At 42.8% G+C, this 22,973-nt stretch overlaps 2 protein-coding genes across 5 annotated transcripts in view; both read left to right on the forward strand.

Moving 5' to 3' along the window:
• Window positions 1-22,973, forward strand: part of RECK (reversion inducing cysteine rich protein with kazal motifs) — a 97,025-nt gene that overhangs the window by 34,929 nt on the left and 39,123 nt on the right. For all 4 annotated transcript variants that reach the window (XM_046674729.1, XM_046674751.1, XM_046674744.1 and 1 more), the window contains 8 exons: window positions 3,884-3,917; window positions 6,137-6,334; window positions 8,677-8,944; window positions 11,355-11,534; window positions 13,522-13,734; window positions 15,232-15,368; window positions 17,337-17,477; window positions 18,625-18,813. In XM_046674729.1, the coding sequence (XP_046530685.1) occupies window positions 3,884-3,917; window positions 6,137-6,334; window positions 8,677-8,944; window positions 11,355-11,534; window positions 13,522-13,734; window positions 15,232-15,368; window positions 17,337-17,477; window positions 18,625-18,813 (1,360 nt within the window). The remainder of the gene's footprint in view (window positions 1-3,883; window positions 3,918-6,136; window positions 6,335-8,676; window positions 8,945-11,354; window positions 11,535-13,521; window positions 13,735-15,231; window positions 15,369-17,336; window positions 17,478-18,624; window positions 18,814-22,973) is intronic.
• On the forward strand, window positions 19,186-22,947 carry LOC124246543 (calicin-like). Its single transcript, XM_046674764.1, has one exon. The coding sequence runs from the start codon at window positions 21,134-21,136 to the stop codon at window positions 21,755-21,757; it is 624 nt and encodes a 207-aa protein (XP_046530720.1). The 5' UTR covers window positions 19,186-21,133; the 3' UTR covers window positions 21,758-22,947.

Genomic DNA, 22,973 nt, shown 5'->3' on the forward strand with positions numbered 1-22,973 from the left:
ACTCCTTTTCTTTTAACTAGTGGCCTTGGGAATAGGAAACATTAAATAACAGTTCATAAAATGTGCTCTTTTGGGTCTTTGTCCAGAAGTGACTAAACGTCCAAAATTCAAACCTGTTGTTGTTTTCACAAGATTCGTGTGATCACTGTTTGCTTCATTTTCATCATCCTCATCATTGGGGAGAATGGGAAAGGGAGCTGGAGAGGCCAGTAGTAGAAGGGCAGTGGACAGAGAAAAGATTGAGACAAGTGGACAAATGGAGAAATGTTCCAAAGGAGTCCCTGAAGTGGAAAAGTGGGTGGCCAGGACAGAAAATCCATCTGCAGAACCAACTTCTGAGCAAGAGGTTGGACCAGCAGAGTCCACTGCCCAGATGTACCCCAAAAGGAAGGTCAGTGTGGCATGAAGGATCACATAAGTTCCCTCGACTTCAATGTCACTCTATATCTTAGTTTTTCTGCCAAGTTTGCCCACAGGTCACCTGCTTCCAGCACTCGGTGGAAGGGCTTGTTGCAGTTCTGTAAAACGAGTGCGAGTGGGGCAGGGAACTGGTTAATGGAGCAGCTGCCTGAGGAAAGATGTCACCATCAAATTTTTTAAAGGGAAATAAGATTAATCTCAAGAAAATGATTTTTTTTCACAATTTAAGGTACTGATTTTAAAAATAGGAGACCGTCGAAATGGATTACTCTATGGACGTAAACTCATCTGTGTGTTGGCTGCTCTCAGAAAAATAATCCAAAGTCGTCTTCTAGTATAGTGTCATGGCGGAGCACTGGCAGAGCGGTCTGGGTTCTAGCCCTGCTCTGCCCTTTGCGTCATGTGTGCATCTGTCTCTCCAGCTGTACAGCAAAGGCTGTGGGTTGGACGGTCTCCTGGGACCGTGTCGACTCCAGTACACTGACGTGTTCTTTGGGTCTCTGGGGTTGTGGCAGATCCTCACCTCAGTAACACTGTAACTTTGATCTGTTGTAGAGTTAGATGAGTGAGGTGAGGGAACTGTTACATGGAGGCACACTGGGTATAGATGGTGGTGGAAGGTCCAAAGAGGTTCCATACAAGTGAGTATAAGCCCTCAGTTACTTCTGCTTTTGTCACCAGATGGTGATCAGACATTTGAAAGACTTAAGAATCCGCTTTACTAAGACCCCAAGATTGGCTGTCTTAAGAAATGAAGAAACTTTAAGTTAATCCTGTAACTCATTACGTAGTATGTCTTAAGCCCTGTCAAATGAATCAGCAATAATTTAAGCAGTGAAAAGGTAGAGTTACCTATAGATTGTACCTTAGGTATCGCTATCTGTGGTATAGTTGATAGCGAGGTGTAGTTACGGAAGGTTAGGAATCTTTTCTCAAATAGGGGGATATGATCAGAGTCTATGAAATCATGAGTATAAAGTAAGCAACAGAGACAAATGCCGGTATACCCAAATTAAGGACCATTCTTTTAAACCTTGAAATTGGTTAAGATGAACATAAAGATGTAAAAACATTATTTATTAACACAAGAGGTGCTGCCATGTAGAAATGTAAAAGTTTTTGGTTCAACAAATGAGAGTAAACCTATGCATGAAAGGTGGATCAGTGAACATTAGAGAAATGAGAAGTGCTTAGGGAATATCTCTGAACTGTGGATGTGACATCAAAGGAGACACCTGCGCCTTTCTTCTACATCAGGGGTTGGCAAACTTTTTCTGTAAAGGGTCAGATAGCCAATATTTTAGCTTGCAGGCCATGTGGTTTGTGTCTATTCAACCTACCATCGTAGTGTGAAGTAGCCATATACACTATGTAAACGTATGGATGTGATTGTGTTCCAAAAAACCTTTATTTACAAACACAGGCACTAAGCAAGATTTGGCCTGTGTGCCATGGTATGCCAACCTGTTTGTGGGTGAAAGCCAGGGTCCCTAAGTATTTCTCCTTTCTAGGCCTCGGTCTCTGGCTCCTGTCAAATAAGGAGTTGGGTTAGATGATCTCTGACATTTTTCAGGTTTGTGTCTTTCAGTACTTCTCTCTGAAGCCAAGTGATCCAGAAGGCTGACCCAGAGATATTTCTTTTATTTGTAAGGTCAAATTTTGTAAAAATCCAGCTTGAACAGATTCGTAAGTCTCTAGGACAGGGTTTCTCAACCTTGGCACTATTGATATTTGGAGCTGAGTAATCTTTTGTTGTGGGGGAGCTGTTCTGTGCATTGTAGCATGTCGAGCAGCATCTCTGAACTCTACCTGCTAGATCCCAGTGGCACATACCCTCCCCTCTGCACCCAGTTGTGACAGTGAAAAATGTCTCCAGACGTTGCCAAAGCACAGTCACCCCAGGTGAGAACTACTTCTCTAGAGACTTCGAGATAGTAGAAGAATACCAAAAGTGGAAGTCAGACCATGCAACCCAGAACAGCCACCAAGATAACAAACACACTTCTTCACGTACAAGGTTAAAAAAGCCAAAACTGAAGGAACACCAGCTTATTAGAGAAGGGCCATGAGAGCTGGAAAGTTGGTAGCAGATTGCTTTTTAATACTGATTTAGATCATTTTATGGAAAGTGTTCCTGAAACCATTGAACCAGAATAGAGGGCTGGCTACAACTGGTAGCGGAAAAGTCAGAAACAAAGAAGCATGGGTGAAGAGAGAGCACTGTCAAAGAACACCAGGACTATTTCCTTTTCACGACTTTTATGTTGTTCGAGGAGATCTCTAGCAGAAAGAATTCACTGGGTGAATTCATTAGCCCTCATCTCTGAGGCCTGGGGTTTTTGTTTTGTTTTATTTCGCTTTAAATGGATAATCAAGTGTGGTTTATTCCTACAGTAGAATATTATTTACGGAGAAAATGAATGCAGAACAGCTTCACACCACTACGGAGAGGGACACTTCAAGTATCCCTGGGTTTTAACTGTCAGTAAAGCTGGTCCTTTAACAAATCCATATCACGTGGCTGGCTTGTGCGTTAGCTGTAATTAAAAGCCAGAATCATCTGTATTCAACAATAAGGGTGCACTTGATTTCCATCTACCTTTCGTTTATGCCCGTAGTATTTCTTTGAAGAATTCATTCTCTTCCAGTTGTGAGTGATATTAATCATTGTTGACAAGCCCTGAATATCCAAATGGGTTTGTACAGTGAATTGTTTTTGTCTTGTTTTGCTTCTTATTTTCCTACAAAGACTTTAACACAGTATGATGTTTTCTGAACAGTGATCTCAGAGCTCTAGAAACACTAATTCTATCTCAGTCTCTGCTTTTGGCTTGCTCTGTGACCTGGGGCAGTCTCTCCTCTGCTGAGGAAACAGTGTCTTCATCTGTCAAATGGTAGAGACGTTCCCCATCTCTGGCCCCAGGGTGCCTACGTAAGAGTTATCTTTGGGGCCTTCCTTAAAATGCAGACTTCCGTGCTTCACCCCCAGGTTCTGATCCTGTGCTCTCGGGTAAGGCGTGGGAAGCCCAAGGGATTCTAGTGCGAGGCCGTGTGTGAGAACGGTTAGAGATGGCCTCCAAGGTCCTTTCAGCTCTAAAATGCAGTGTTTCTATGAAATATATGTCTCTCTAAATGTCCTGTATTATATACTACAAGAAGTCATGAACTGATACGTTGTAAGTTCCTCCACATACACACATTGGTACTGCTTTACATAAACTTGGTTTGCTGTGATGTGGCCAGCTTATGGCTCAAGAGATAATCTTGATCCCCACTACATGCTGGAAGATGATTTCCCTTTTCACCAGGATGCCATCTCGTAGCTTCTTTGTTTTCAGTCTTGGGTTTAGAGAAGCCTTAAAGAGTCTGATATCCTGATTTCCATATAACAATAAAGTGGAATAAAATTAGAAATTCTGTGTGGTTGTTAATTTCTGTTTGTTTGTTTTTCTTTAATTTACAGAATGCTCTTTTCAGTTGCATTAGCAGAAATGAAAGTAAGTATATTGTCGATGGTTATGTAACCAGTCCAAAGAGCAAAGCACAGTTTACAGAATGGGATTTAGCTGTCTAAATATTGCCAAGACCCTGGCAGTAGAACTGAGGTTGTCAGTAAGCCATCTGAAGTACTGTACACGGCGGGATTCCGATAGGCTCCTTTCTCTGGAGTGTTCAGGCCATTCTTGAATTACACCGGTTCCCGTGTCCTAGTTGCAGATTTGCAAAGCAGAGACTAGTGCTGGGTGTGCTAGAGGAAGATCACGCCCCGCGTGAATAATGGCATCACTTTCAGAAGGGAAGCACTCCCCCGTGATGCAATGCAGCACTTGCTCAGGGCTGCCTCTCAGTTCATTCAGCAGACGTTCATTCACTGCTTGCTCCGTGCAGGGCAGATGCACATCTGTGGGGGACACAACCTGTGCACAAAGAACACTGGGACATGGTGGAGATGGGAAAGTGTCACTGATAAAGTGCTGTGGGAGTTCAGAGGAAGTAGGGATCACATCCTGCAGGGGTGCTTAGAGGTGACTTTGTGGACTTGGTAGCTGAACTGGGCCTCGAAGGATGGACAAGATGTGAACAGTGGAGGCTGGAGGAAGGACATTCCAGGTGAAGGGAATAGCGAGAGCGGTTAGCGATGGGGAAACGCATCTGAGCAACAGAGTTGTTTAGATTAGCTTGGCAGTGGGGTGTATCAAAGGATAGTAAGAAAGACTGGCTGTCTATACTTTCTCTTCTACCCTTTCTAACTGGGGCTGAGTTCAAGATATCCCAGATAGTCTCTGGCATGTAATCTTAGGTCCCCCCACTCTGGTGAAGAAGCCAGCATAATGGGGGAGTCAGAAGATCGGCATCCTTGTCCTTTTCTCACTTGTCTCTCTTCTGTCTTCAGTATCCCCTCCCAACTCCCAGTTTATCCTCGTTGAGGTTGACAGTGATAAATGTAGCCATTAATAATTGTTCTTTGTGATGAAAATGAAGAATTCAGCAATGAACACAGTAAGTTTGGAAGTAATTACAAGTCAAAAACTTAGGTGGCACAATAGGTATGAAATAATTTTCTAGTCCAGGAAACTGAGGCTTGTGCTGCGTCAGTTCAGTCCTAGTTTAGTTAATTTGTATATGATTTTATCATTATCATCATTTCTGGAAGCTGCCTGAATTCCCTGATCATTCCTGGTCTGTGAAATTCACCAGAAACCTGGTTTTGGTTCGTGCACAACCATCTCTATTAATTATCAGAGATTTCCTACCTGCCTTTCTCTTAGCATTTCCCTGCCATACCTCTACCTTGGCTCCATTCAGCCTCCTGCAGGCTCCTCACCTTCTCCTGTGAGGGTCTCCTGCTCTTCTCCATTATAAATCCTCCATCTGCATCCCTAGCCACTCATCTAGCTCTGCCCAGATACCTTAAATGGTGCCCCTTGATTTATAAGAATACATAAGTCCAGAATCATATTTATTTCAAGTATGGGTTTTACTCTTCAGTATTGAAGCAGGTCTTATCAGTTTTAAGTGAAGACTTTCAATTTAGGCATATTCTTGGAGATATTCAAACAGTATAGAACTTTTAGGATTTTGTTTCAAGATACATAGTTATATAATTGCTAAATTTATGAGATGATACTCATAGTTTTTATAAATGTGAGGCATGTGGGGTTTTGTTTTATTTTGGTTTTGTTTGTTTTGCTTTGCTTTGTTCATAAATTTCCATAAATCTAACGGAAAAAAGCTGTCCCAGTGGTTCTCAACATGGGCGCTATTGGCATTTTGGGAGACAGTTCTGGTTGTATGAAACTGGCCTGTACTTTGCAGAGTATTTAATAGCCCTGAGCCCCATGCGTTAAAAGCCAGCCGTAGTCCCCCCAAGTCATCATGAACACTGGAAACATTTCCACAGGCATTCAAATTCTCCCAGGGAGCGCCCCTGCTAAGAACCCCTGGACTATAGATGATAAGTTGATGGATAGTGACTTTCCTATACCAGTGAGCACCTGAATGTCCCCATGGCTGGGCCTCCAGTAGTGCTGGTTTTAAGTTTTAAGACAGTAAAACATCTTAAGTTTTAAAACTTATTTTAAGACAGTGCTTGTCTTCTATGGCATGGTTTTATTTCTGAAATTCAAAAAGACACGTTGTTCCAGCATTATGATGGTGGTTTAATGTTAGCAAATAGCTGTTTGCATTTCAGTGTCATCTCCTTTTCTTCCCCCAGTGGGCTCAGTGTGTTGTAGTTATGCAGGCCATCACACAAACTGCCGAGAATACTGTCAAGCCATTTTTCGAACAGACTCTTCTCCTGGTCCATCTCAGATCAAAGCTGTGGAAAATTATTGTGCCTCTATTAGTCCACAATTAATACACTGTGTGAACAATTACACCCAATCTTATCCAATGAGGAACCCAACAGATAGTAAGTAAAAAGTTACATATTCCTCTCATTTTGATCTTTGGTAAAATAATTTGTTAGAAGGAAGTAAATTCTTGAAGATATCTGTAGTCTGGATCATTTGGGAAACACCAGACTTCTTTTGGTGTTTAGATTTAGCAGATTGGACATTACTGTCACAGCTAAAAGATGCCAAGAAAGATGGAACTGTCAAGGGTATGAAGAAACAGGCACTGGGGGAATTCGGTGGTGTGGGTATTCTGGGGGGGAGTTGGGTTTTGACCATGAGAATTTCAAATTAATCATACCTTTTAATCTAGCAATTCCATTTCTCAGAATTTGCCCTTCAAGAAAACTCACGAATTTGCAAAAATGTATCTATGATTATAAAGGATGTTCACTACAACATTAGTGGTAATAGACAAAAATTAGAAATAACCCAAACATCCATCAATAGAGTATTGATTAAAATTGATTCAATAAATCATGTATCTGTATAATAACACTATACAACCAACATAAACAAGTATGTTTACATTGAAGTGCAAGATATAATAAGCAAAAAAACAAGTTGCAAAACTAAATGTATAATATGACATATTTATTTTTATATACCTGTTTGTTCCACATTATATTTGTCTGTAATGTTTCAGTTTTTACCAATGAACAGTTATTACTCTCATAATAAAAATATCATCAAGCCAGCGCTGATGGCCTAGTGGTTAAAGTTTGGCATTCATCGCTTTGGCAGCCCGGATTTGCTTCCTGGTTGCAGAACCACACCACCTGTCTGTCGGTTGCCATGCTGTGGCAGTGGCTCATAGAAGAACTAAGCTAGGATATAGAACTATGTATAGGGACTTTGGGGAGGGGGGACAAAAAGGAAGATTGGCAGCAGATGTTATCTCAGCACGAATCTTTCTCTGCAAAAAAAAAAATCATAAAAATGAGAAGAGATCCTGGTAACTTTTTTTAATCAGGGCCTCCTAATGAAGCTGTACCTTTTGGAATTTTCATTGTCTCAGCTTTGTATATCGTATAATCCATTGTCTTCATTTAGAGATGATCAAACTTTAAAGAACTGACTAATTAACCAAACTGATAAAAGACTTATAAATATGCCAGATGCGAATGTTTTGATTTATGCTGGAATGTGAAAGACTTGCTTTGTAGACGCAAAAGCGGTGCTCTGGCCTTGTTTGGTCAGCGTCTAAAGCAGAACTCCAAGACTGGCGATATTCTGTGGTGTGGCTCTGTGCTGAAAATCAGAAGGTGAAGTGTTTGCCACAAATAGCCTTCATTCATTTTAAAGGCAGATCTGCCTTCACTGACGTTTAGGCTGTGGGGGTGCTGCTGGAGCTAAGGTGATAGCGGCTCCAAAAAGAGCAGAAAGATGTTTTATGGGTTTTTTTGTGGAGGGTGGCTGAGGAAGATTGGCCCTGAGCTAACATCCGTGCCACTCTTTCTCTGTTTTGTATGTGGGATGCCACCACAGCGTGGCTTGATGAGCGGTCTGTAGGTCCATGTCTGGAATCCAAACCCACAAACCCCTGGCCCCTGATGTGGAGCTCACGAACTTAACCACTACACCACCGGGCTGGCCCCAGAAAGATGTTTTAAGGGTAGAAGAATGACCATCTCAAATGTCTGTGCTAGTCAGAGGAAATCTGGAGAAGAACGCTACAAACAGATATACCTGAATAGGTTTCTTAGCAAGTCAAGACACTTGAGAAAACTACTTCAAAGAAACCCTTCTGAATTCTGTAGTATGGTTCAGATTGTTCTTTTACTTTCTGATTCTTTGTAGAAAATCAAGGGCTGAAGAAAACTGATATCTTGTCACAGTTTGCGACGTATTATTTAAATTATAACAGATTAATTAACTTGCACAGATTTATAAAAGCTTTATATCCCAGAGTGTGATGAAATACAGTGTTTGTGGTTGTTGCTATTAAAATGTCATATCTCGCATTATGTCAAGAACATAATCCATTTTAGGCAGTTGTTTCTAGCATGAAATAGTTCCAGTTTGATCTACAGCACCTTTTCCAGGAACATAAAGTACCTCACATGTAAGGACTTGTTGGTGTAGGATGACCTTTCGTTTGTGTAGGAATGGTGCTAGAGGTCCCATGATTGGGGACAGTAGTGAATTCTGGTAACAGACACCTCGTCCACCTTTAGCTTTTCACTTATCTGCTGCACTGCAAAGTAATGGAGAGAGAATTTGGTAGGCCCTGTGTCCTGTAGATATTGACATATGGCTCAAACTAGCAATGGTTTCCAGTACACTGCAATGTTCTTCTGTTCTGAGCAATGTATGACATAAACCAGCTAATTTAGCCACTTATATTCTGAAAATGTAGGTTTATATTGCTGTGACAGAGCTGAAGACCATGCTTGCCAAAACGCCTGCAGGAGAATTCTGATGTCTAAGAAAACAGAAATGGAGATTGTGGATGGCCTCATCGAGGGTTGTAAGACCCAGCCCTTGCCTCAGGACCCTCTCTGGCAGTGTTTTCTCGAAAGCTCACAGTCTGTTCACCCTGGAGTCACTCTACACCCTCCTCCCTCTACGGGCCTCGATGGGGCTAAGTTGCATTGTTGTTCTAAAGCAAATACTTCAACATGTAGGTCAGTATCTCAGTTTCCTTTATTAAAATCAGTAGAAAATAGCATTTTAATCAGTGATTTTAGGTCTGGCAAATATGTATTATGTTCTTGCATTGTGGAGACTTAGGAGTTTAGAAGACATAAAATCTTTCATTCTTTCTTCCAGCAAATATTTATTGAGCATCATGTGTCCATAAAACATTGTTTTTGTACATCGAGTGCTAAAAACATCATGTTTCGTAGTGTGGAAGATTAGTATTGGCAGGGCAATAAATATTTAAAGATGATGCAATGTGGATTCTACCCTCAAGGTTATCATTAAGTAAGCCTGCAATTTAGAAGATGCTTTGACCTGACATCTAGGGGATATTATCTTTGTTAAATTATGCGACATTGAACTTAACCAACCTTTTGTGTAGATTGGTGCTTAACCTGGGTTGACAGTGGCTCCCAAAGTTAAGATAGCAGTGTATTGGCATTCACTTGAGTGATACCCTTAGGGATAAAAAATTAACAGTAAAAATATAGGATGAAGTAAACGCAATCTAGAGACAAGAGTAAATGGAGATCAAGTCACGATAGAACACAGGTGAAAGAGAAATTTGCTTTATTAGGGATGTTTGGAGTTAAAAGGGACCACATATTACTAGGATATCCTGAAATGAATATGACATACCAGGAGTAAAACAGTCTTTCTTGTGGTTTCTGAATTGGATGGGCCTTTAGCAAAAAATTCTGCCTGGAATAGCTCATCAAACTTTACCAAAGATGTGAAAAATCTGGAAAATATCCAAAGAAAATTAAGAGAATGGCTTAAAGAGAAGTTAAGTTGGTGCTATAATTAAGGAAATTGGGTTGCTGATAGGAATTAATAAATGTCTTTATGGGAGGGGTGCTGAGCAATTCTTTGAACGACCACAAAAAAATTTATGCCCTATACTCACTGGAGCTTGGAATGGCTGTCATCCCAGAAGAACTTCAGTAAAAAACAGTTGGCCCTCTCTTCCCCTGATGTAAGGTTTTGTGGTTTACTAAATACTTTCACTTCTACCTTACCTTGTCCTCGTGAAACCTTATGATTGGTATCATCTTATGATTAGTCTCAATTTGTATAATTTCTGTTTATATATAGAAAACTAACTCTGAGATGTTAAACAATCTGTGCAAGGTCATACAGAGAGTTAAGGACTAGAGGAAGGGCTGGTTTCCAGATCAGGGTGTCTGAAGTAACTTGATCTCAGCTTCCTCATCCCCATGTTGTGTGAGTTCCATTGAGAGCAGGGACCTTGTTTCTTTTATGTGCCACTGCATATCCAGTGCCTCCAACAGGGCCTCACACAAAATAGGCACTCAGTAAGCCCTGGTGGAGTGATGAACAAACATAAAAGTAAAGATACCCTCTCACTGGGGTAATTGCGAGAGTCAAATAAAATGTGACAGGAGTGGAGGAGTGATTTTGTATATTTTGGTAGTATTAAAATTTTGTGTTACATGTATTACATTTATAAATTTAAAAAATTAAACTGATGAATAATATCGTGTGAAAACCTTTGGAAATGGTACTGATAATATTTTAGCTATACGCATGCACTTGAGTTGCTTTGTATTCATCAAGTACTGAAAAGAATACGTACATAATACAGTAATATATAGAAGCTTTGGAATTCATAAGCCTTTCCATGTAGACTGTCTTGGTATATCTTAAGGAATATAAGTGGCTTTAGGGTAGTTTTTCAGGGAGAAACTAGTGAACTGTAAGTCTATAATGCTGCTTAAAAGAAGTCTGAGGACCATGTCACGGTTTGGCCTCTTGTGATGGGAACACAATTATAATGGAATATATCTGGGTGGAGGCAAAAGTGTATGCTTTACCTTACTCTAAGTAAAGGTAAAAGAGAGATCAGAAATATAGAGGGAAGTAATTGTGCTAAAAATAAACATGTACAAATACTATAATTAAACATTAAATTTAGCACTGAGCTTTCTAGCAACCATGGCAGAAGGGAAGGAGATGGAAAATAAGAGAAGGCTAACTTTTTCACGGAAAGATCACACTTTCTGGCTCTAAATTGTAGGAGATAGGTCTTTTGGTTTTTGTACTTTTTTTCTCATTTATATTCTAGTAGCCTTTTTTTTTTTTTTTGGTGAGGAACGTTGTCCCTGAGCTAACCTCTTTGCCAATCTTCCTCTTTTTTGTATGTGGGACACTGCCACAGCGTGGCTTGATGAGTGGTGCGGAGGTCCGCACCTGGGATCCAAACCCACGAACCCTGGGCCGCCAAAGCGGAGAGCGCAAATTTAACCACTACACCACTGAGCCGGCCCACTCATTTGTATTCTGAAGTACAGTTCATAGAGTTTGAGTTTTATGTGAATCAGTTATTTGTTCATTTGGCTCATCTGTGTTTCTGCATTTGTGCTTTTGTTTCAGGGAACTGTGCACTAAACTTTATAGCATGAGCTGGGGCAACACCCAGAGCTGGCAAGAGTTTGATCGCTTTTGTGAATATAATCCAGTGGAAGTGTCCATGTTGACCTGTTTAGCAGATGTTCGGGAACCTTGTCAGTTGGGCTGTAGAAACCTTACCTACTGTACTAATTTTAACAACAGGTAGGAGCAGATTATAATACATGGAGTGGAAATATTTTTATCATTAATTATCTGGTTTTTAAGTAAGTGACAAGACGACTGCATTCTGATTTTGTTCCTGCTAAGTTAAAAGGAAGTAGCATTTCTTTATGATTTCGTCTTTAGGTGGTACATTCCATCTGGTAAATTACCCTGGGAAAGGAAGCACTATAAGCAAGTCCTTTCTATTCTAGAAGTACTTCAAACTTCTAGAGTTCAGAATCTCCTCGGCCTTCAGTCTACTATTCTCCTTCTCTCTCTTCTGCTCCACCACAAGTGGAAACAGTTCGTCGCAGAATAAATCACTGGACAATCTGGTCATCCAGATGCCCTCTTGTGGACAGTTTACTTGAAGGACCTACAGACTGGTTGAGGTTCCCCCTCAGCGAGTCCCCTATTTCATACGAAAACATTTTCTTTACGGAAGCAATTTGAATAGGTATTTTCCTTAGGTATTCAGTAGGGTAAGGGAAATAAGGGCCAAGAACTGAGCTAATGGGTGAAGAAGCAGCGAAGAAGACAGAAAAAGGGCATCCAGAAGCAAAGAGAGTGCCACGTCACAGAAACCAGAGAGGGAGAGTTACTAAAGAAGAGGGGGCTGGTTTTGTGAGCAGCAGCCCGGAGATCAAGAGGTCAAGAAGGAAGAGGATCATTCAGTTGGGCCAGAAGGAAGTTCAGAGGATGTTTACCTCCAGTTAACACAGGTCCTATCCTCTTAAAAGTATTCAGGTTGTAATTTTGAGTAAAAATTGAGATATCTTCACAACTGATGATAAAGTGTTAGCCTTACTGGCATGGTGGAGTAGTTTGTATCAGACTAACACTTCTATCAATACCAATTTTGAACTCTGTACAAAATATTAAAAACGATTGTTTTGAAGGCATTGGAGAGTGACCAAAAGCAGGAGGGGCTTCATCTCGTGAAAGATGGAAATTGCACTGAGTGAGAGGCACACTTATTCAGCTTTTCCTTCATGGGCACTCTCAGTCCACTTGTATGGCTTCTAGAACTCAAGCAAAAAGCAGCAGTCTTGGGCTGAGGAGTTAGAGATCAGAGTTGAGGCTGCCAGAATGGCTGGGTGTGGAAGGGGAAAATGCCAGAAAGGAGGGAACCACAAAAGGAGATGCTCCCAAATCTGCATACAACCTCCCCTGATATCCTTGAGTTTAACGAAGTCACGAGATACAAGGTTAACATACAAAAGCCAGTTGTATTTCTGTGTGTTAGCAAAAACAATTGGAAAATGAAATTTATAAAAAATAATCTACACATGCATCAAAAAACATGGAATACTTAGGGATAAACTTAACAAAAGATGTGCAGGAACTCTACACTAAAAAACCAGAAAACCTTGCAGAGAGAAGTTGAAGACAGCAGATAAATGGAACTTTCGTACATTGCTGGTGAGAGCGTAAACTGGTATAACGGCTTTGGAAAACAGTTTGGCAGTTTCTTAGAAAGTTATGACCCAGCAGTGCTATTTGTAGCAGTCAGCAGGGAGGACATTGACTGGACGGGGACACAAGGACTTTCTGACGTGATGGAAATGCTCCTTAATTAATTTGGATGTCCATATTTGTCAAATCACATCAAACTGTACCCCAAAAATCTGCATTTTATTTTTATAAATTGTACCTCAATTTTAAAAACTTGGACTTATAATATTTATTTTGTCAAATGAAAGAAATGGTACCAGTGCAGATGATATTCCTGTCCACAGGGTTTTGAAGTTTTAAACTGCCTCACAAAAATCTCTGTAAAAAAGAAAACGTGCAATCCGAATTTTATGGGTAGCATCTGCATTGAATCTTCATACATTCAATGCCCATATCCTTTGATGTGTTGTATGTACTTTCTTCTTTAAAAAAATCAGATTTTCCTGATTCATTAGTATGTCAGGATTTAACACATTGCTCCTCTCTGGAAAATAATTGCCTCTTAATTCCTTCTGGGCTGTTTTCTGTTTAGGCCAACAGAACTTTTCAGGAGTTGTAATGCTCAGTCAGATCAAGGAGCCATGAATGACATGAAGCTGTGGGAAAAAGGAAGCATAAAGATGCCGTTTATCAACATTCCTGTTCTTGACATTAAAAAGTGCCAGCCAGAAATGTGGAAAGCAATAGCTTGTTCACTGCAGATTAAACCCTGTCACAGTAAATCCCGGGGAAGTATTATTTGCAAGTAAGTTTCTTTCATCATAGTGACTCTCCGGTTTTGGTTCAGACCCTCCATGATCTCCACCCACAGCCTACCTTCACAGTTTTCTCTCCCACCACTTCCCTTTGCCCACTGCCCCCACATGTCAAATTCTTTCCCACTTTTTCCTCCTCTGCTTGAAATGCTCTTCCCCCCATCTCCACTTGCCCGCTGCCTGTCCTTCTTAGCCCTCTCAAATACCGGTCATTCCTACGGAATCTTCCCCGACTGCTCCAGCTGATGGTAATTTATCCTCACTGCAAATTTCCATACACCTTTGTTTGTACTTCTCTTGTGGAACTTAGTTCAAGAAACATTTATTGAGTACTTTCAATGCATAATTCTGTTTTTATATTTTAATTTGCACTTTTGCATTATTTTATATTTAATTTGTGCTTGTCTCATATTCTGTTAGACTTTGCTCTCCTTGAGGAGCGTATTCTTCTTTGTGCCTTTTTTCCTTGTGTCCTCCTTCCTCTTTTTTCCTGTTCAGGGATTGGTATAATTCTGACACACAGAGGTATTCTGTAAGTGTTTGGTGAGTGAAGGAGGTAGTGAATATAGTCCTTAGGGCCTGTTCCTGGCAATCATTTTGTGAGTGGTTTGCTTAGGAGGCCTAGGATAAAGTAAAGATGAAAGCTGCTATGGTGGGTGAAACCAAAAGTATTAACTACTTAGTAACCTATGTCAACTGCTCTTTAAGCATCTTTTTTTCCAGAATGCTTTTCCAAAACCAAGTTAATACCCAGCCCCTAAGTTGTTGGTGTGTGGCTTGGTGCTGCTGGGCACTCGACGACTAGTTGCAGTTTATTTAAACCTTAAACAGGCTCCACCTCTATTCTCTGACGTGACTCGGAGATGACCTGAGTAGGGGAGAGAGAAGGGGTAAATATTGGGTGACAAGCAAGGGGCAACGCATGGGAAATTTATAGACTCTTAGCTCACAGAAATTACAGAAGAGGAGTCAAAACCCTACTGAAGACTGAGAAAATTTTAAAGTAGTGGACTTTCCGATTGTTTGGGCCACACACTTTAATGTTGATAACTAAAAAGATATTTAAAAAGAGAAAGGAAGGGTGGGAGGGAAGGAGGGAGAAGCAAGTGTGGATAAGGTCCTGAAAGAAAGGAGATGTGATTTTGCAAAGAGCAGATCAGACCAGCCTAGTTCAATTCCTTTCAAAGACAGTGAAGAGCCACCTTGATGGTAGCACCAGTAAGGATGGGTATAAAATGTGAGCAAGGCCTTTGGATCTCAGGTCAGAGAAAGTTAGGGATGTTTTGGTAACATAATACCTTACTGTTCAGCCTGAGGTCCCCTATGACTCCTGTTCTCTTTTGCCATCATTGCACTTAACCACTTGTGAAACATGGTTAAGTTATGAGAACTCACTTTCTGGAAATTTCAGAAACAGAATTGATGTTGACTAGACAACATGAGGAGGTGTCTCGAACCCTAAATTTGTGAGTATTTTTCTTTTCAAGATCAGATTGCGTGGAGATTCTCAAGAAATGTGGGGACCAGAACAAATTCCCCGAAGACCACACAGCTGAAAGTATCTGTGAGCTTCTGTCACCCACAGATGACCTGGAGAGTTGTATACCTTTGGATACCTACCTCAGTAAGGACTTTGTGTTTTTGGATTTTAAATGCCCCTCCCTTCCATCTCTGCCCTTCTTGTTTGCCTGGTTGAGCATCTCTCTTTGAGAACATGTGGTCTAAGGATACTGTCTCGATTGCACGCTCTTAGTTGCTTGGCTTTTTTGGCCCAGGAAAGAATTACCATCTTCAGATATGTAAGCAGGAGTGATTATCATATCAGTCTGAGGAGGCAGTCGACTGTTGTCAGTCAGGAATTCTAAGCAGTGAGCCAGGGCCAGCGTTCTCAGATAACCAGCTCATATCGTTGCTGTCTCCTTGCCACGATTTGACCAGGAAGTAGAAGCTCCCCAGGGAGTCTTCAGCTTTTTGTCATCAGAACATCAGCGGACCTGAGCGAGGCATTGGCTTGGACTTACCACCAAGTAGGGAGTAAGGAATGATGGTCTGGGTTAGCACATGAACTGGAACTTCTCTCTGTCAAATACTCCTGCCAAGAGCTGGAAGAATAAGCTGGGATCTCACTGAGGCATCCTGAAGCTGAGCCTTCTGGCAGCGAGGTGGCTGTGTGGAAACCAGGGGGTAACAAGCAGAACCTCTACACACCACGCAGTTAGGCCAAGGGCAGTGACTAGGCTGTCACCAGGGGCCATTAGTGCTGTGAGCAGGCTGGAAAGCCAGACGGTGAATTCAGCCCTTACTTGCTTTGTCTTCCTTTGTCAGATAGGGTTAAGTCAGACTGCAAATAACAGAACAACAGTTAGAAGTGAGAAAAAGCCCAGAACTAAATAGTCCAGGGCTGCTGTGGTGGCTCTGTCATCAGGAATCTGGGCTCCTCCTTCTTTCTCCTCGTCCTTGGTGCTGGGCTTCATCATCATCACGGTTACCGCGTGTGCTTTATCATCACGGCATGGCTACTGGAATGCTAGCCACTGTATCCTAGTGTGAGGGAAAACCACCCTAGTTGGAAGGGAAACTGGGAAAGGTGATCTTTTTAGCTGTGGGCCCATTGCCACCCTAAGTAAAACTGGAGTTCTATTAGTAAGCAGGAAGGGAAGAGCAGATGCCAGATTTGCCGCTAGTAGTGTCTGCCGCATTTTCTTAAGACCAACAGACTATGTCCCTTAGCCTTTGTGACCAGTATGGAGAAAAAGAGAGCACGAGACTAGAATATAGACCTCTGACTTTGAGCAGACCACTTCTTTGAGCCTTAGCTTCCCTCTTTATAAAATGACTGGGCTGGATGAGATGACCTCCAAGAACCCCTATTCCTCTATTAGCCTTGGAGTCTGAGTCTGGCCTAAAACCAAGTAAGCAAAGCTAATGTATTCACAATCCTAGACTCTATCAGAGCCGTCAAATATACGTGTGGAAGGAAACCACTTCAATGGAAGAAAAACTAAAGAAATGCTTTTGTTTGAGTTTCAGTACGCTCTTTAGATATCACATGTGCTTTCTATTAAGTGAGACCCATCCTTGGTCCTTATTTCACAAGTTGACAAATATAATCATGGGACAGGATCCATCTTACTGTAATAAATTATGATCATTTATGGTAAAATGTGCTAAATTGGCCCTCTTACACAAAAGCACCCCTTTGACAATCCTATCCAAAATATACCTGTCACTTTCTATCCCTGTATACTACTTATTAATTATCATTGTCTGACTTTTATTGTCCATTTCCCGACCAGAATGTAAACTCCGTATTAGAGATTTGTCTGTTTTGTTCACTACTGTCTCTCCAGTACCTGGAACCTTGCCCAGCGTGTTGTAGGTTCCCAATAAATGAACAAGTGGGTGAATGTGTGTATGTTTATGCTAAATTCACAAATGATCAGAGAGTCGGAGTGTTTCCGTCTTACTAGAATCAGGCCTCGCTTTATGCTCATGAGCTCTCCATTTACTCCAGATGTGATTAATTCAGATGACTTACAGACCTCTGGTACTCTTTTGGGTTTGTTAAGCTGATCTGGTTTTGTTTTTTCAGGGCCAAGTACTTTAGGTACCATTGTGGAAGAGGTGACTCACCCCTGTAACCCAAGTCCCTGCCCCACCAATGAGCTCTGTGAGGTGAACCGGAAAGGGTGTCCGGCCGGAGATCCATGCCTTCCATACTCTTGTGCTCAGGGTAAGAGGTAGATGGTGCGGGTGTGGGATGAGCACAGATGTGTGCTGCTCATGTTTCTTTACGGGGGTGATCTTTGGAATGAGATTGCAAGGCACTTTATTTTCATGTATGCTTTCCTGTAATGTTTGAGGTTTTCCCAATAAGCATGTATTATTTATGTAAGCAGAAAAAGACAAAGACAAATGTAAGTTTCAGTAGTCATTTAGATTATAAGCTAATATCAATCCCAAACCAGACTCTCTTAATGAGTTGCAGGGCTCTTGACAACAAAAGGAAAGAAAGCCTTGGGCCAGTTTTTTGTACTTTGTCTTCTGGGTTATAGTGTTTGAGAAAATGTACTGCACATTGTTCTTGTTTTTTCTTTTCTTTCCTTTAGTATGTGGAGAAAGGACCTGCTCAGCGGGGTGTGTAATTCTCTCCACGGAGATGAATGTTGTGTTGAAATTTTTTTATCCCATAGAATTTTTATAGTGTTTATCTCTTTGTAGGTTCCTTTAGAATATAGTTGTGACAAGATTTTGCTGCCTTTTATCTATTTCCCAATTGAAAGTGTTTCTTTATCATGTTAGAATCAACATTTTAAAATATATGTGGAGTTAAAAGGAACAAAAGATTAAATTATAATGTCTCAAAGGATCATCTGTAATATTTGTGTAATACCATATCAGCCATAGAGTCGTAATAAATCTTGTTAAAATTGAAAATGAATGGGTTTTTGTTAAGCCAAATCAAGTATTCAACTTTTCTTTGAATTTAAGGTATGTTTATATTCTGTCACTAGAAGTTTTCCTGACCGAGATTATTCTAAAAGTACAGTCAGTTTCTCTATACCATTTTAAAAATATCTGTAATTTTTAAATATCTTAAGTAAACCAGAAGAAAGAAAAAACCACATATCTTATAGCATTTTATACTGAACTGGAGCTAACTTTGGAGTACAGGTCCAGAATCACCACCATCTCGTAGAACATGGAATTTTCATTTCAGAGGATATGTTATTGACCACGGAACCAAAGCGACTCCTTAGTTAGGTGAAAATTCTGTTTCATAACCTCTAGTAGCCACACAGAACCTGTAAAACTTATGTGAGGTATATCTAATGTCGTAAAATAGTATCATGTCTCTCAGGTAATTTCTGTTTGTGCAGGTTGCAAATTGGGAGAAGCCTCTGATTTTATCGTGCGTCAAGGGACACTGATCCAGGTGCCATCATCTGCAGGGGAAGTTGGTTGCTATAAAATTTGCTCATGTGGACAAAGTGGACTCTTGGAAAACTGCATGGACATGCACTGCATAGACCTTCAGAAGTCTTGTATTGTCGGAGGGAAAAGAAAGAGTGAGTCTTGGCGAGGTTTCTTTGTTTTTTGTTTTTCATATGAGATTGATTATCCTAACTTTGTAATAAGAACATTGGATGGATTCTCACCAGAGACTGAAGTCTACAACTCAGACACTCAGGCAATGTTTTTCAAACTGTGGGACGCAGCCAGCCCTGGTGGTCTAGGGGTTAAGATTCAGCGTTTTCACCACCAGAGCCTGAGTCCATTTCCTGCTCTGGGAACCATGCCACCCGTCCGTCCATGGATTGTCATATTGTGGCAGGTCCATGTTGCTGTGGTGCTGAAAGCCATCAGGATTTCAAATACCAGCAGGGTCACCCATGGTGGACAGGTTTCAGCAGAACTTCCAGACTAAGATAGATTAGGAAGAAGGACCTGGCCACCAAATTCCAAAAAGATTGGCTGTGAAAACCCTCTGAATAGCAGTGGAGCCTTGTCTGATATAGTGCCAGAAGGGGAGAGGATACTGCAAAAAAGACCGGGCAGAGTTCCACTCTGCTGTCCACAGGGACGCTAGGAGTCTGAATCCACTCGAGGGCACTAACAACAATATGGCACCTAGCGTTTATTGAACATTTGCTGTGAGCCAAACTCTGTGCTAACCCTCTCTAGTCTTTTCTCATGTACGCTCTTAACAACCTATGAAGCTATCTCACACCTGAGGAAACTGAGGTTTAGAGAGTCTGGGCAACGTGTCCAAGTCCACACTTGATGTGGAGAGCTGACCCACCGCAGCCCCCAACCTTTTACAACTAGAGCCTTTGAAATGTGCAGAGGATGTCCCAGTTTGCCTAGGAACTGACATAATCAGGGCTTTAGAGGCCCTCCCATCCTCACTCTCTGGATGCTGACTCTGGCATCCCTGCTCCACAGAGTGGTCCCCACCTCTCCCTCTGTTTTAAAGAAGAGTGGTCTCTGTGGCCACAAAGGTCAGAAGCCAAAGGACGGAGGCTTTCTTCTCTGATGGCCAGAACCTTGGCAGAGAAAGCTATTTCCTTGCCTGAGAATCAGAGACTGGGGAAAGCTGAGTAGTGAGGAGCTTCCAGGAAGGGTGGAAAGAGTACTAAGTTCCAGAAGGCTTGGGTTCCAGGCCCTGCTCTACTTTCTATTTCCAACTGGCTGTGTGATCTTGGACAAGTCCCTTCTCTCGTCTGGGCCTCAGTTTCCCTCCTGTACAACGGGAGGATTCTTCTTGATGACCTAATAATAATAATCTCTTTCCTTCCCCCAGCCTGCCCTTATCCCTCCTTGCACCACCCCCTGCCCAACTGGCTCTGACATTCCAGAAGCAGCCTTGAACTGACCTTGAAAGTCTCAGGAGTCACAACCCCTCTCTGGGTTTCCTCCTGAGCTCTGGGCCCTGGGCACTAGGTCCTGATAGGGTATCTGGCCTTGGCAGGTTGGAGCCATCACAGGAGAGAAAGACCCTGAGCCTCTGAGGAAGGCCTCAGGGGGACCTGCATTGTGATGACCTCATCGACTCTATGCCATCATCTTCTCTCCCACCCTTCACTCCTGCCTGACCAGCTGCACTGCAAACAACCATCAGTCTCAATCCCAATGGCCTGAGGTGGTCTGTTCTTCAATGCCTGCTGCTGATCTTCTGTCTCAGCCAGTAAGAAGCACCATAAAATTAATACTCACTGAGAAAAACTGTGACAGCTTCATGCTATAGAAACCGAACTAACAGAGGAAACTCAAAGAGTTCTGGGACATGGCCCTGACTGTGAACCACCATGACTTCTTTGCACATCAAAACTTGTTGCCTGCTGTCTCTTCAATAGTGAAGAATGTCTTCTCTGGCAATGATGTGAACACCAGCAGTGAGCTTTCTTTCACCCTTGACCCCAACTACCTGAGTCCGGCCACAGTGGACCAGGTCCTGGACTACTTCTCCAGTGGCAAGGTGGTGATCTTGGAGCAGAACGTGGAGGAGCTCCTTCGTGGGGCCCACTATTTCAACACAGTGTGCCTTGAAATCCACTGCAGTGACTACCTGATTAAGACCTTCCGCCATGCCAGCTGCTTGCGCTACCTCGTCTTGGCTGAGTTGTTTGGGCTCAAAGAGGTATCAAACTTGGCCTTTACTGGTATTTGCAACAACTTCCACTACTGGGCCAGTCCTGAGAGCTTCATGCGCTGTCGACTTGTCATCTTTGGCACTTGCTTAAAGATGAAAACTTGCGTGTGCGCATTGAGGACCAGGCTCTTAGTGCACTCCTACATTGGGTGTACTTCCAGAACGATGAGCAGGAGAAGTATTTCAAGAAGTTCTTCTATTACATCAATCTCAATGCCGTCTCCAACAAGACACTGATGTTTGCCAGCAACCAGTTGATGGACATGGAGAACAGCTCAGCCCACACATCCCTGATTGAGAGTGTCCTTGTGGAACGACAGCAGGACAGGCCATCCAGCCTGCTGAGCTACCAGTGGAAAGGGGCCCTGCTTGATTCGGTGGTCATCCTTGGTGGCCAAAAGGCCCAGGGCCAGTTCAACGATGGAGTGTTTGCCTATGTCATCCAGGAGAACCTGTGGTTGAAGCTCTCAGAGGTCCCCTATCAGGCAGCAGCACTCAGTGCCACCTCTACTGTTTGCTACATCTACATGTCTGGTGGCACCAATGAGCAGATTACAGGGCTGAAGATGGCTTGGCGGTATGACATGGATGACAACTCCTGGACCAAGGTGCCTGACCTGCCAATTGGGCTTGTCTTCCACACCATGGTGACCTGTGGGGGGACAGTGTACTCAGTGGGTGGGAGCATTGCCCCAAGGCGGTATGTCTCTAACATCTGTTTTTATGATGAGCGCAAGGAGGCCTGGTGCCTGGCAGGGAAGATGAGCATCCCTATGGATGCCACAGCTGTGATCACCAAGGGTGACCAGAACCTGTACATGGTCACTGGGCGATGCTTGGTGAAGGGCACCATCTCCTGAGTCGCGATAGTGGATTGCTTTGATACCAATACTGGGGAGGTGGTCCAGAGTATCATCTTCCCCATCAAGTTCAACCACCGGCCCCTGCTCTCTTTCAGTCAGGACAACATCCTCTGCATGCACAGCCACCATTAGAGCGTGGAAATCAACCTACAGAAAATCAAGGCCAACAAGAGGACCACATCAGTACCTCTCTTGCCCAAGAACTGCCCCCTGGATGTGTCCCATGCTATATCCTCCATTGGAGACAGCAGGGTGTTTGTAGGTGGGGGTGTCACAACAGCCAGTGATGTGCAGAAAAGGGACTGCACCATCAATCCAAACGCCTACTTGCTGGACCGAAAGACAGGCAACTGGAAGACCCTGGGCCCCCCACCAGAGCCACTGGACTGTCCCAACTGCTGTCTAGTCAAGCTACCTTGAAAGATTCTTCAAAGGAATTAAACCACTTTTAGTTGGGAGAATAATTAGATGCATCATTATCCACAATTTAATGAGAGAGAGAAGGAGAGGAAGATGGCCTGTGGGTTCCTTCTTAGTGTTCCTGTCTGTGTTTGGCCCTGAAGGGGAGATCCTGGGCTAGGGCTGCTCTCACTGGAGGGATCCAAGCTGAGGTGGAATGGAGTTCCTGGTGGGGGGGACTGAGGCATCTCCCAGGCACTGGCCAGGGTGGTGTCTGGAAACCCCCTGTTCTGTTCCCTGCAGTCACCTGGCAGGCATGTGGTAGACTGACAGGTGAAGCAGTTCTTAGAGCTGTGAGGCCTCAGGCTCCTCCAACACTCACTTCCCTCGAGTCTGCCCGGGAAGGCAGGTGGGCCAAGGCCAGGTCTGGGAGAGGAGCCTCCTGGCTGGGAAGGGAGAAGGTGGTGTGGGCCAGGCTCAGGGATGAGGCAGAGGGAACCGGGGAGGCAGGGTCACTTGGTTGTTGTATTCGACCATGCAGCTGTGATGTGTTTGTGACTCATTTGTGGGGTACTTGGGGGGTTACTTAACACTTGTTTCCAGAGAGCAAGGTTCATGGAGAACTTTCTCCAGGAATGTGAGTCTGAGGGACTGGAGGTGATCGAGAGGTCATCAAGGGAGAGAAAAGAAACCTATGTCTCTATTGGAGAGCAGCTTGGGGATGAGGCGAAATGATGGGATAAGAGAGACAGGGCAGTGTAGTAGTTAGGGGTTGGATGCTGGGGACAGATGGCCTGGTCGAATACCAGTTCCA

The sequence above is a fragment of the Equus quagga genome, chromosome 1 (assembly GCF_021613505.1).
Source record: "Equus quagga isolate Etosha38 chromosome 1, UCLA_HA_Equagga_1.0, whole genome shotgun sequence".
NCBI lineage: Eukaryota > Metazoa > Chordata > Mammalia > Perissodactyla > Equidae > Equus > Equus quagga.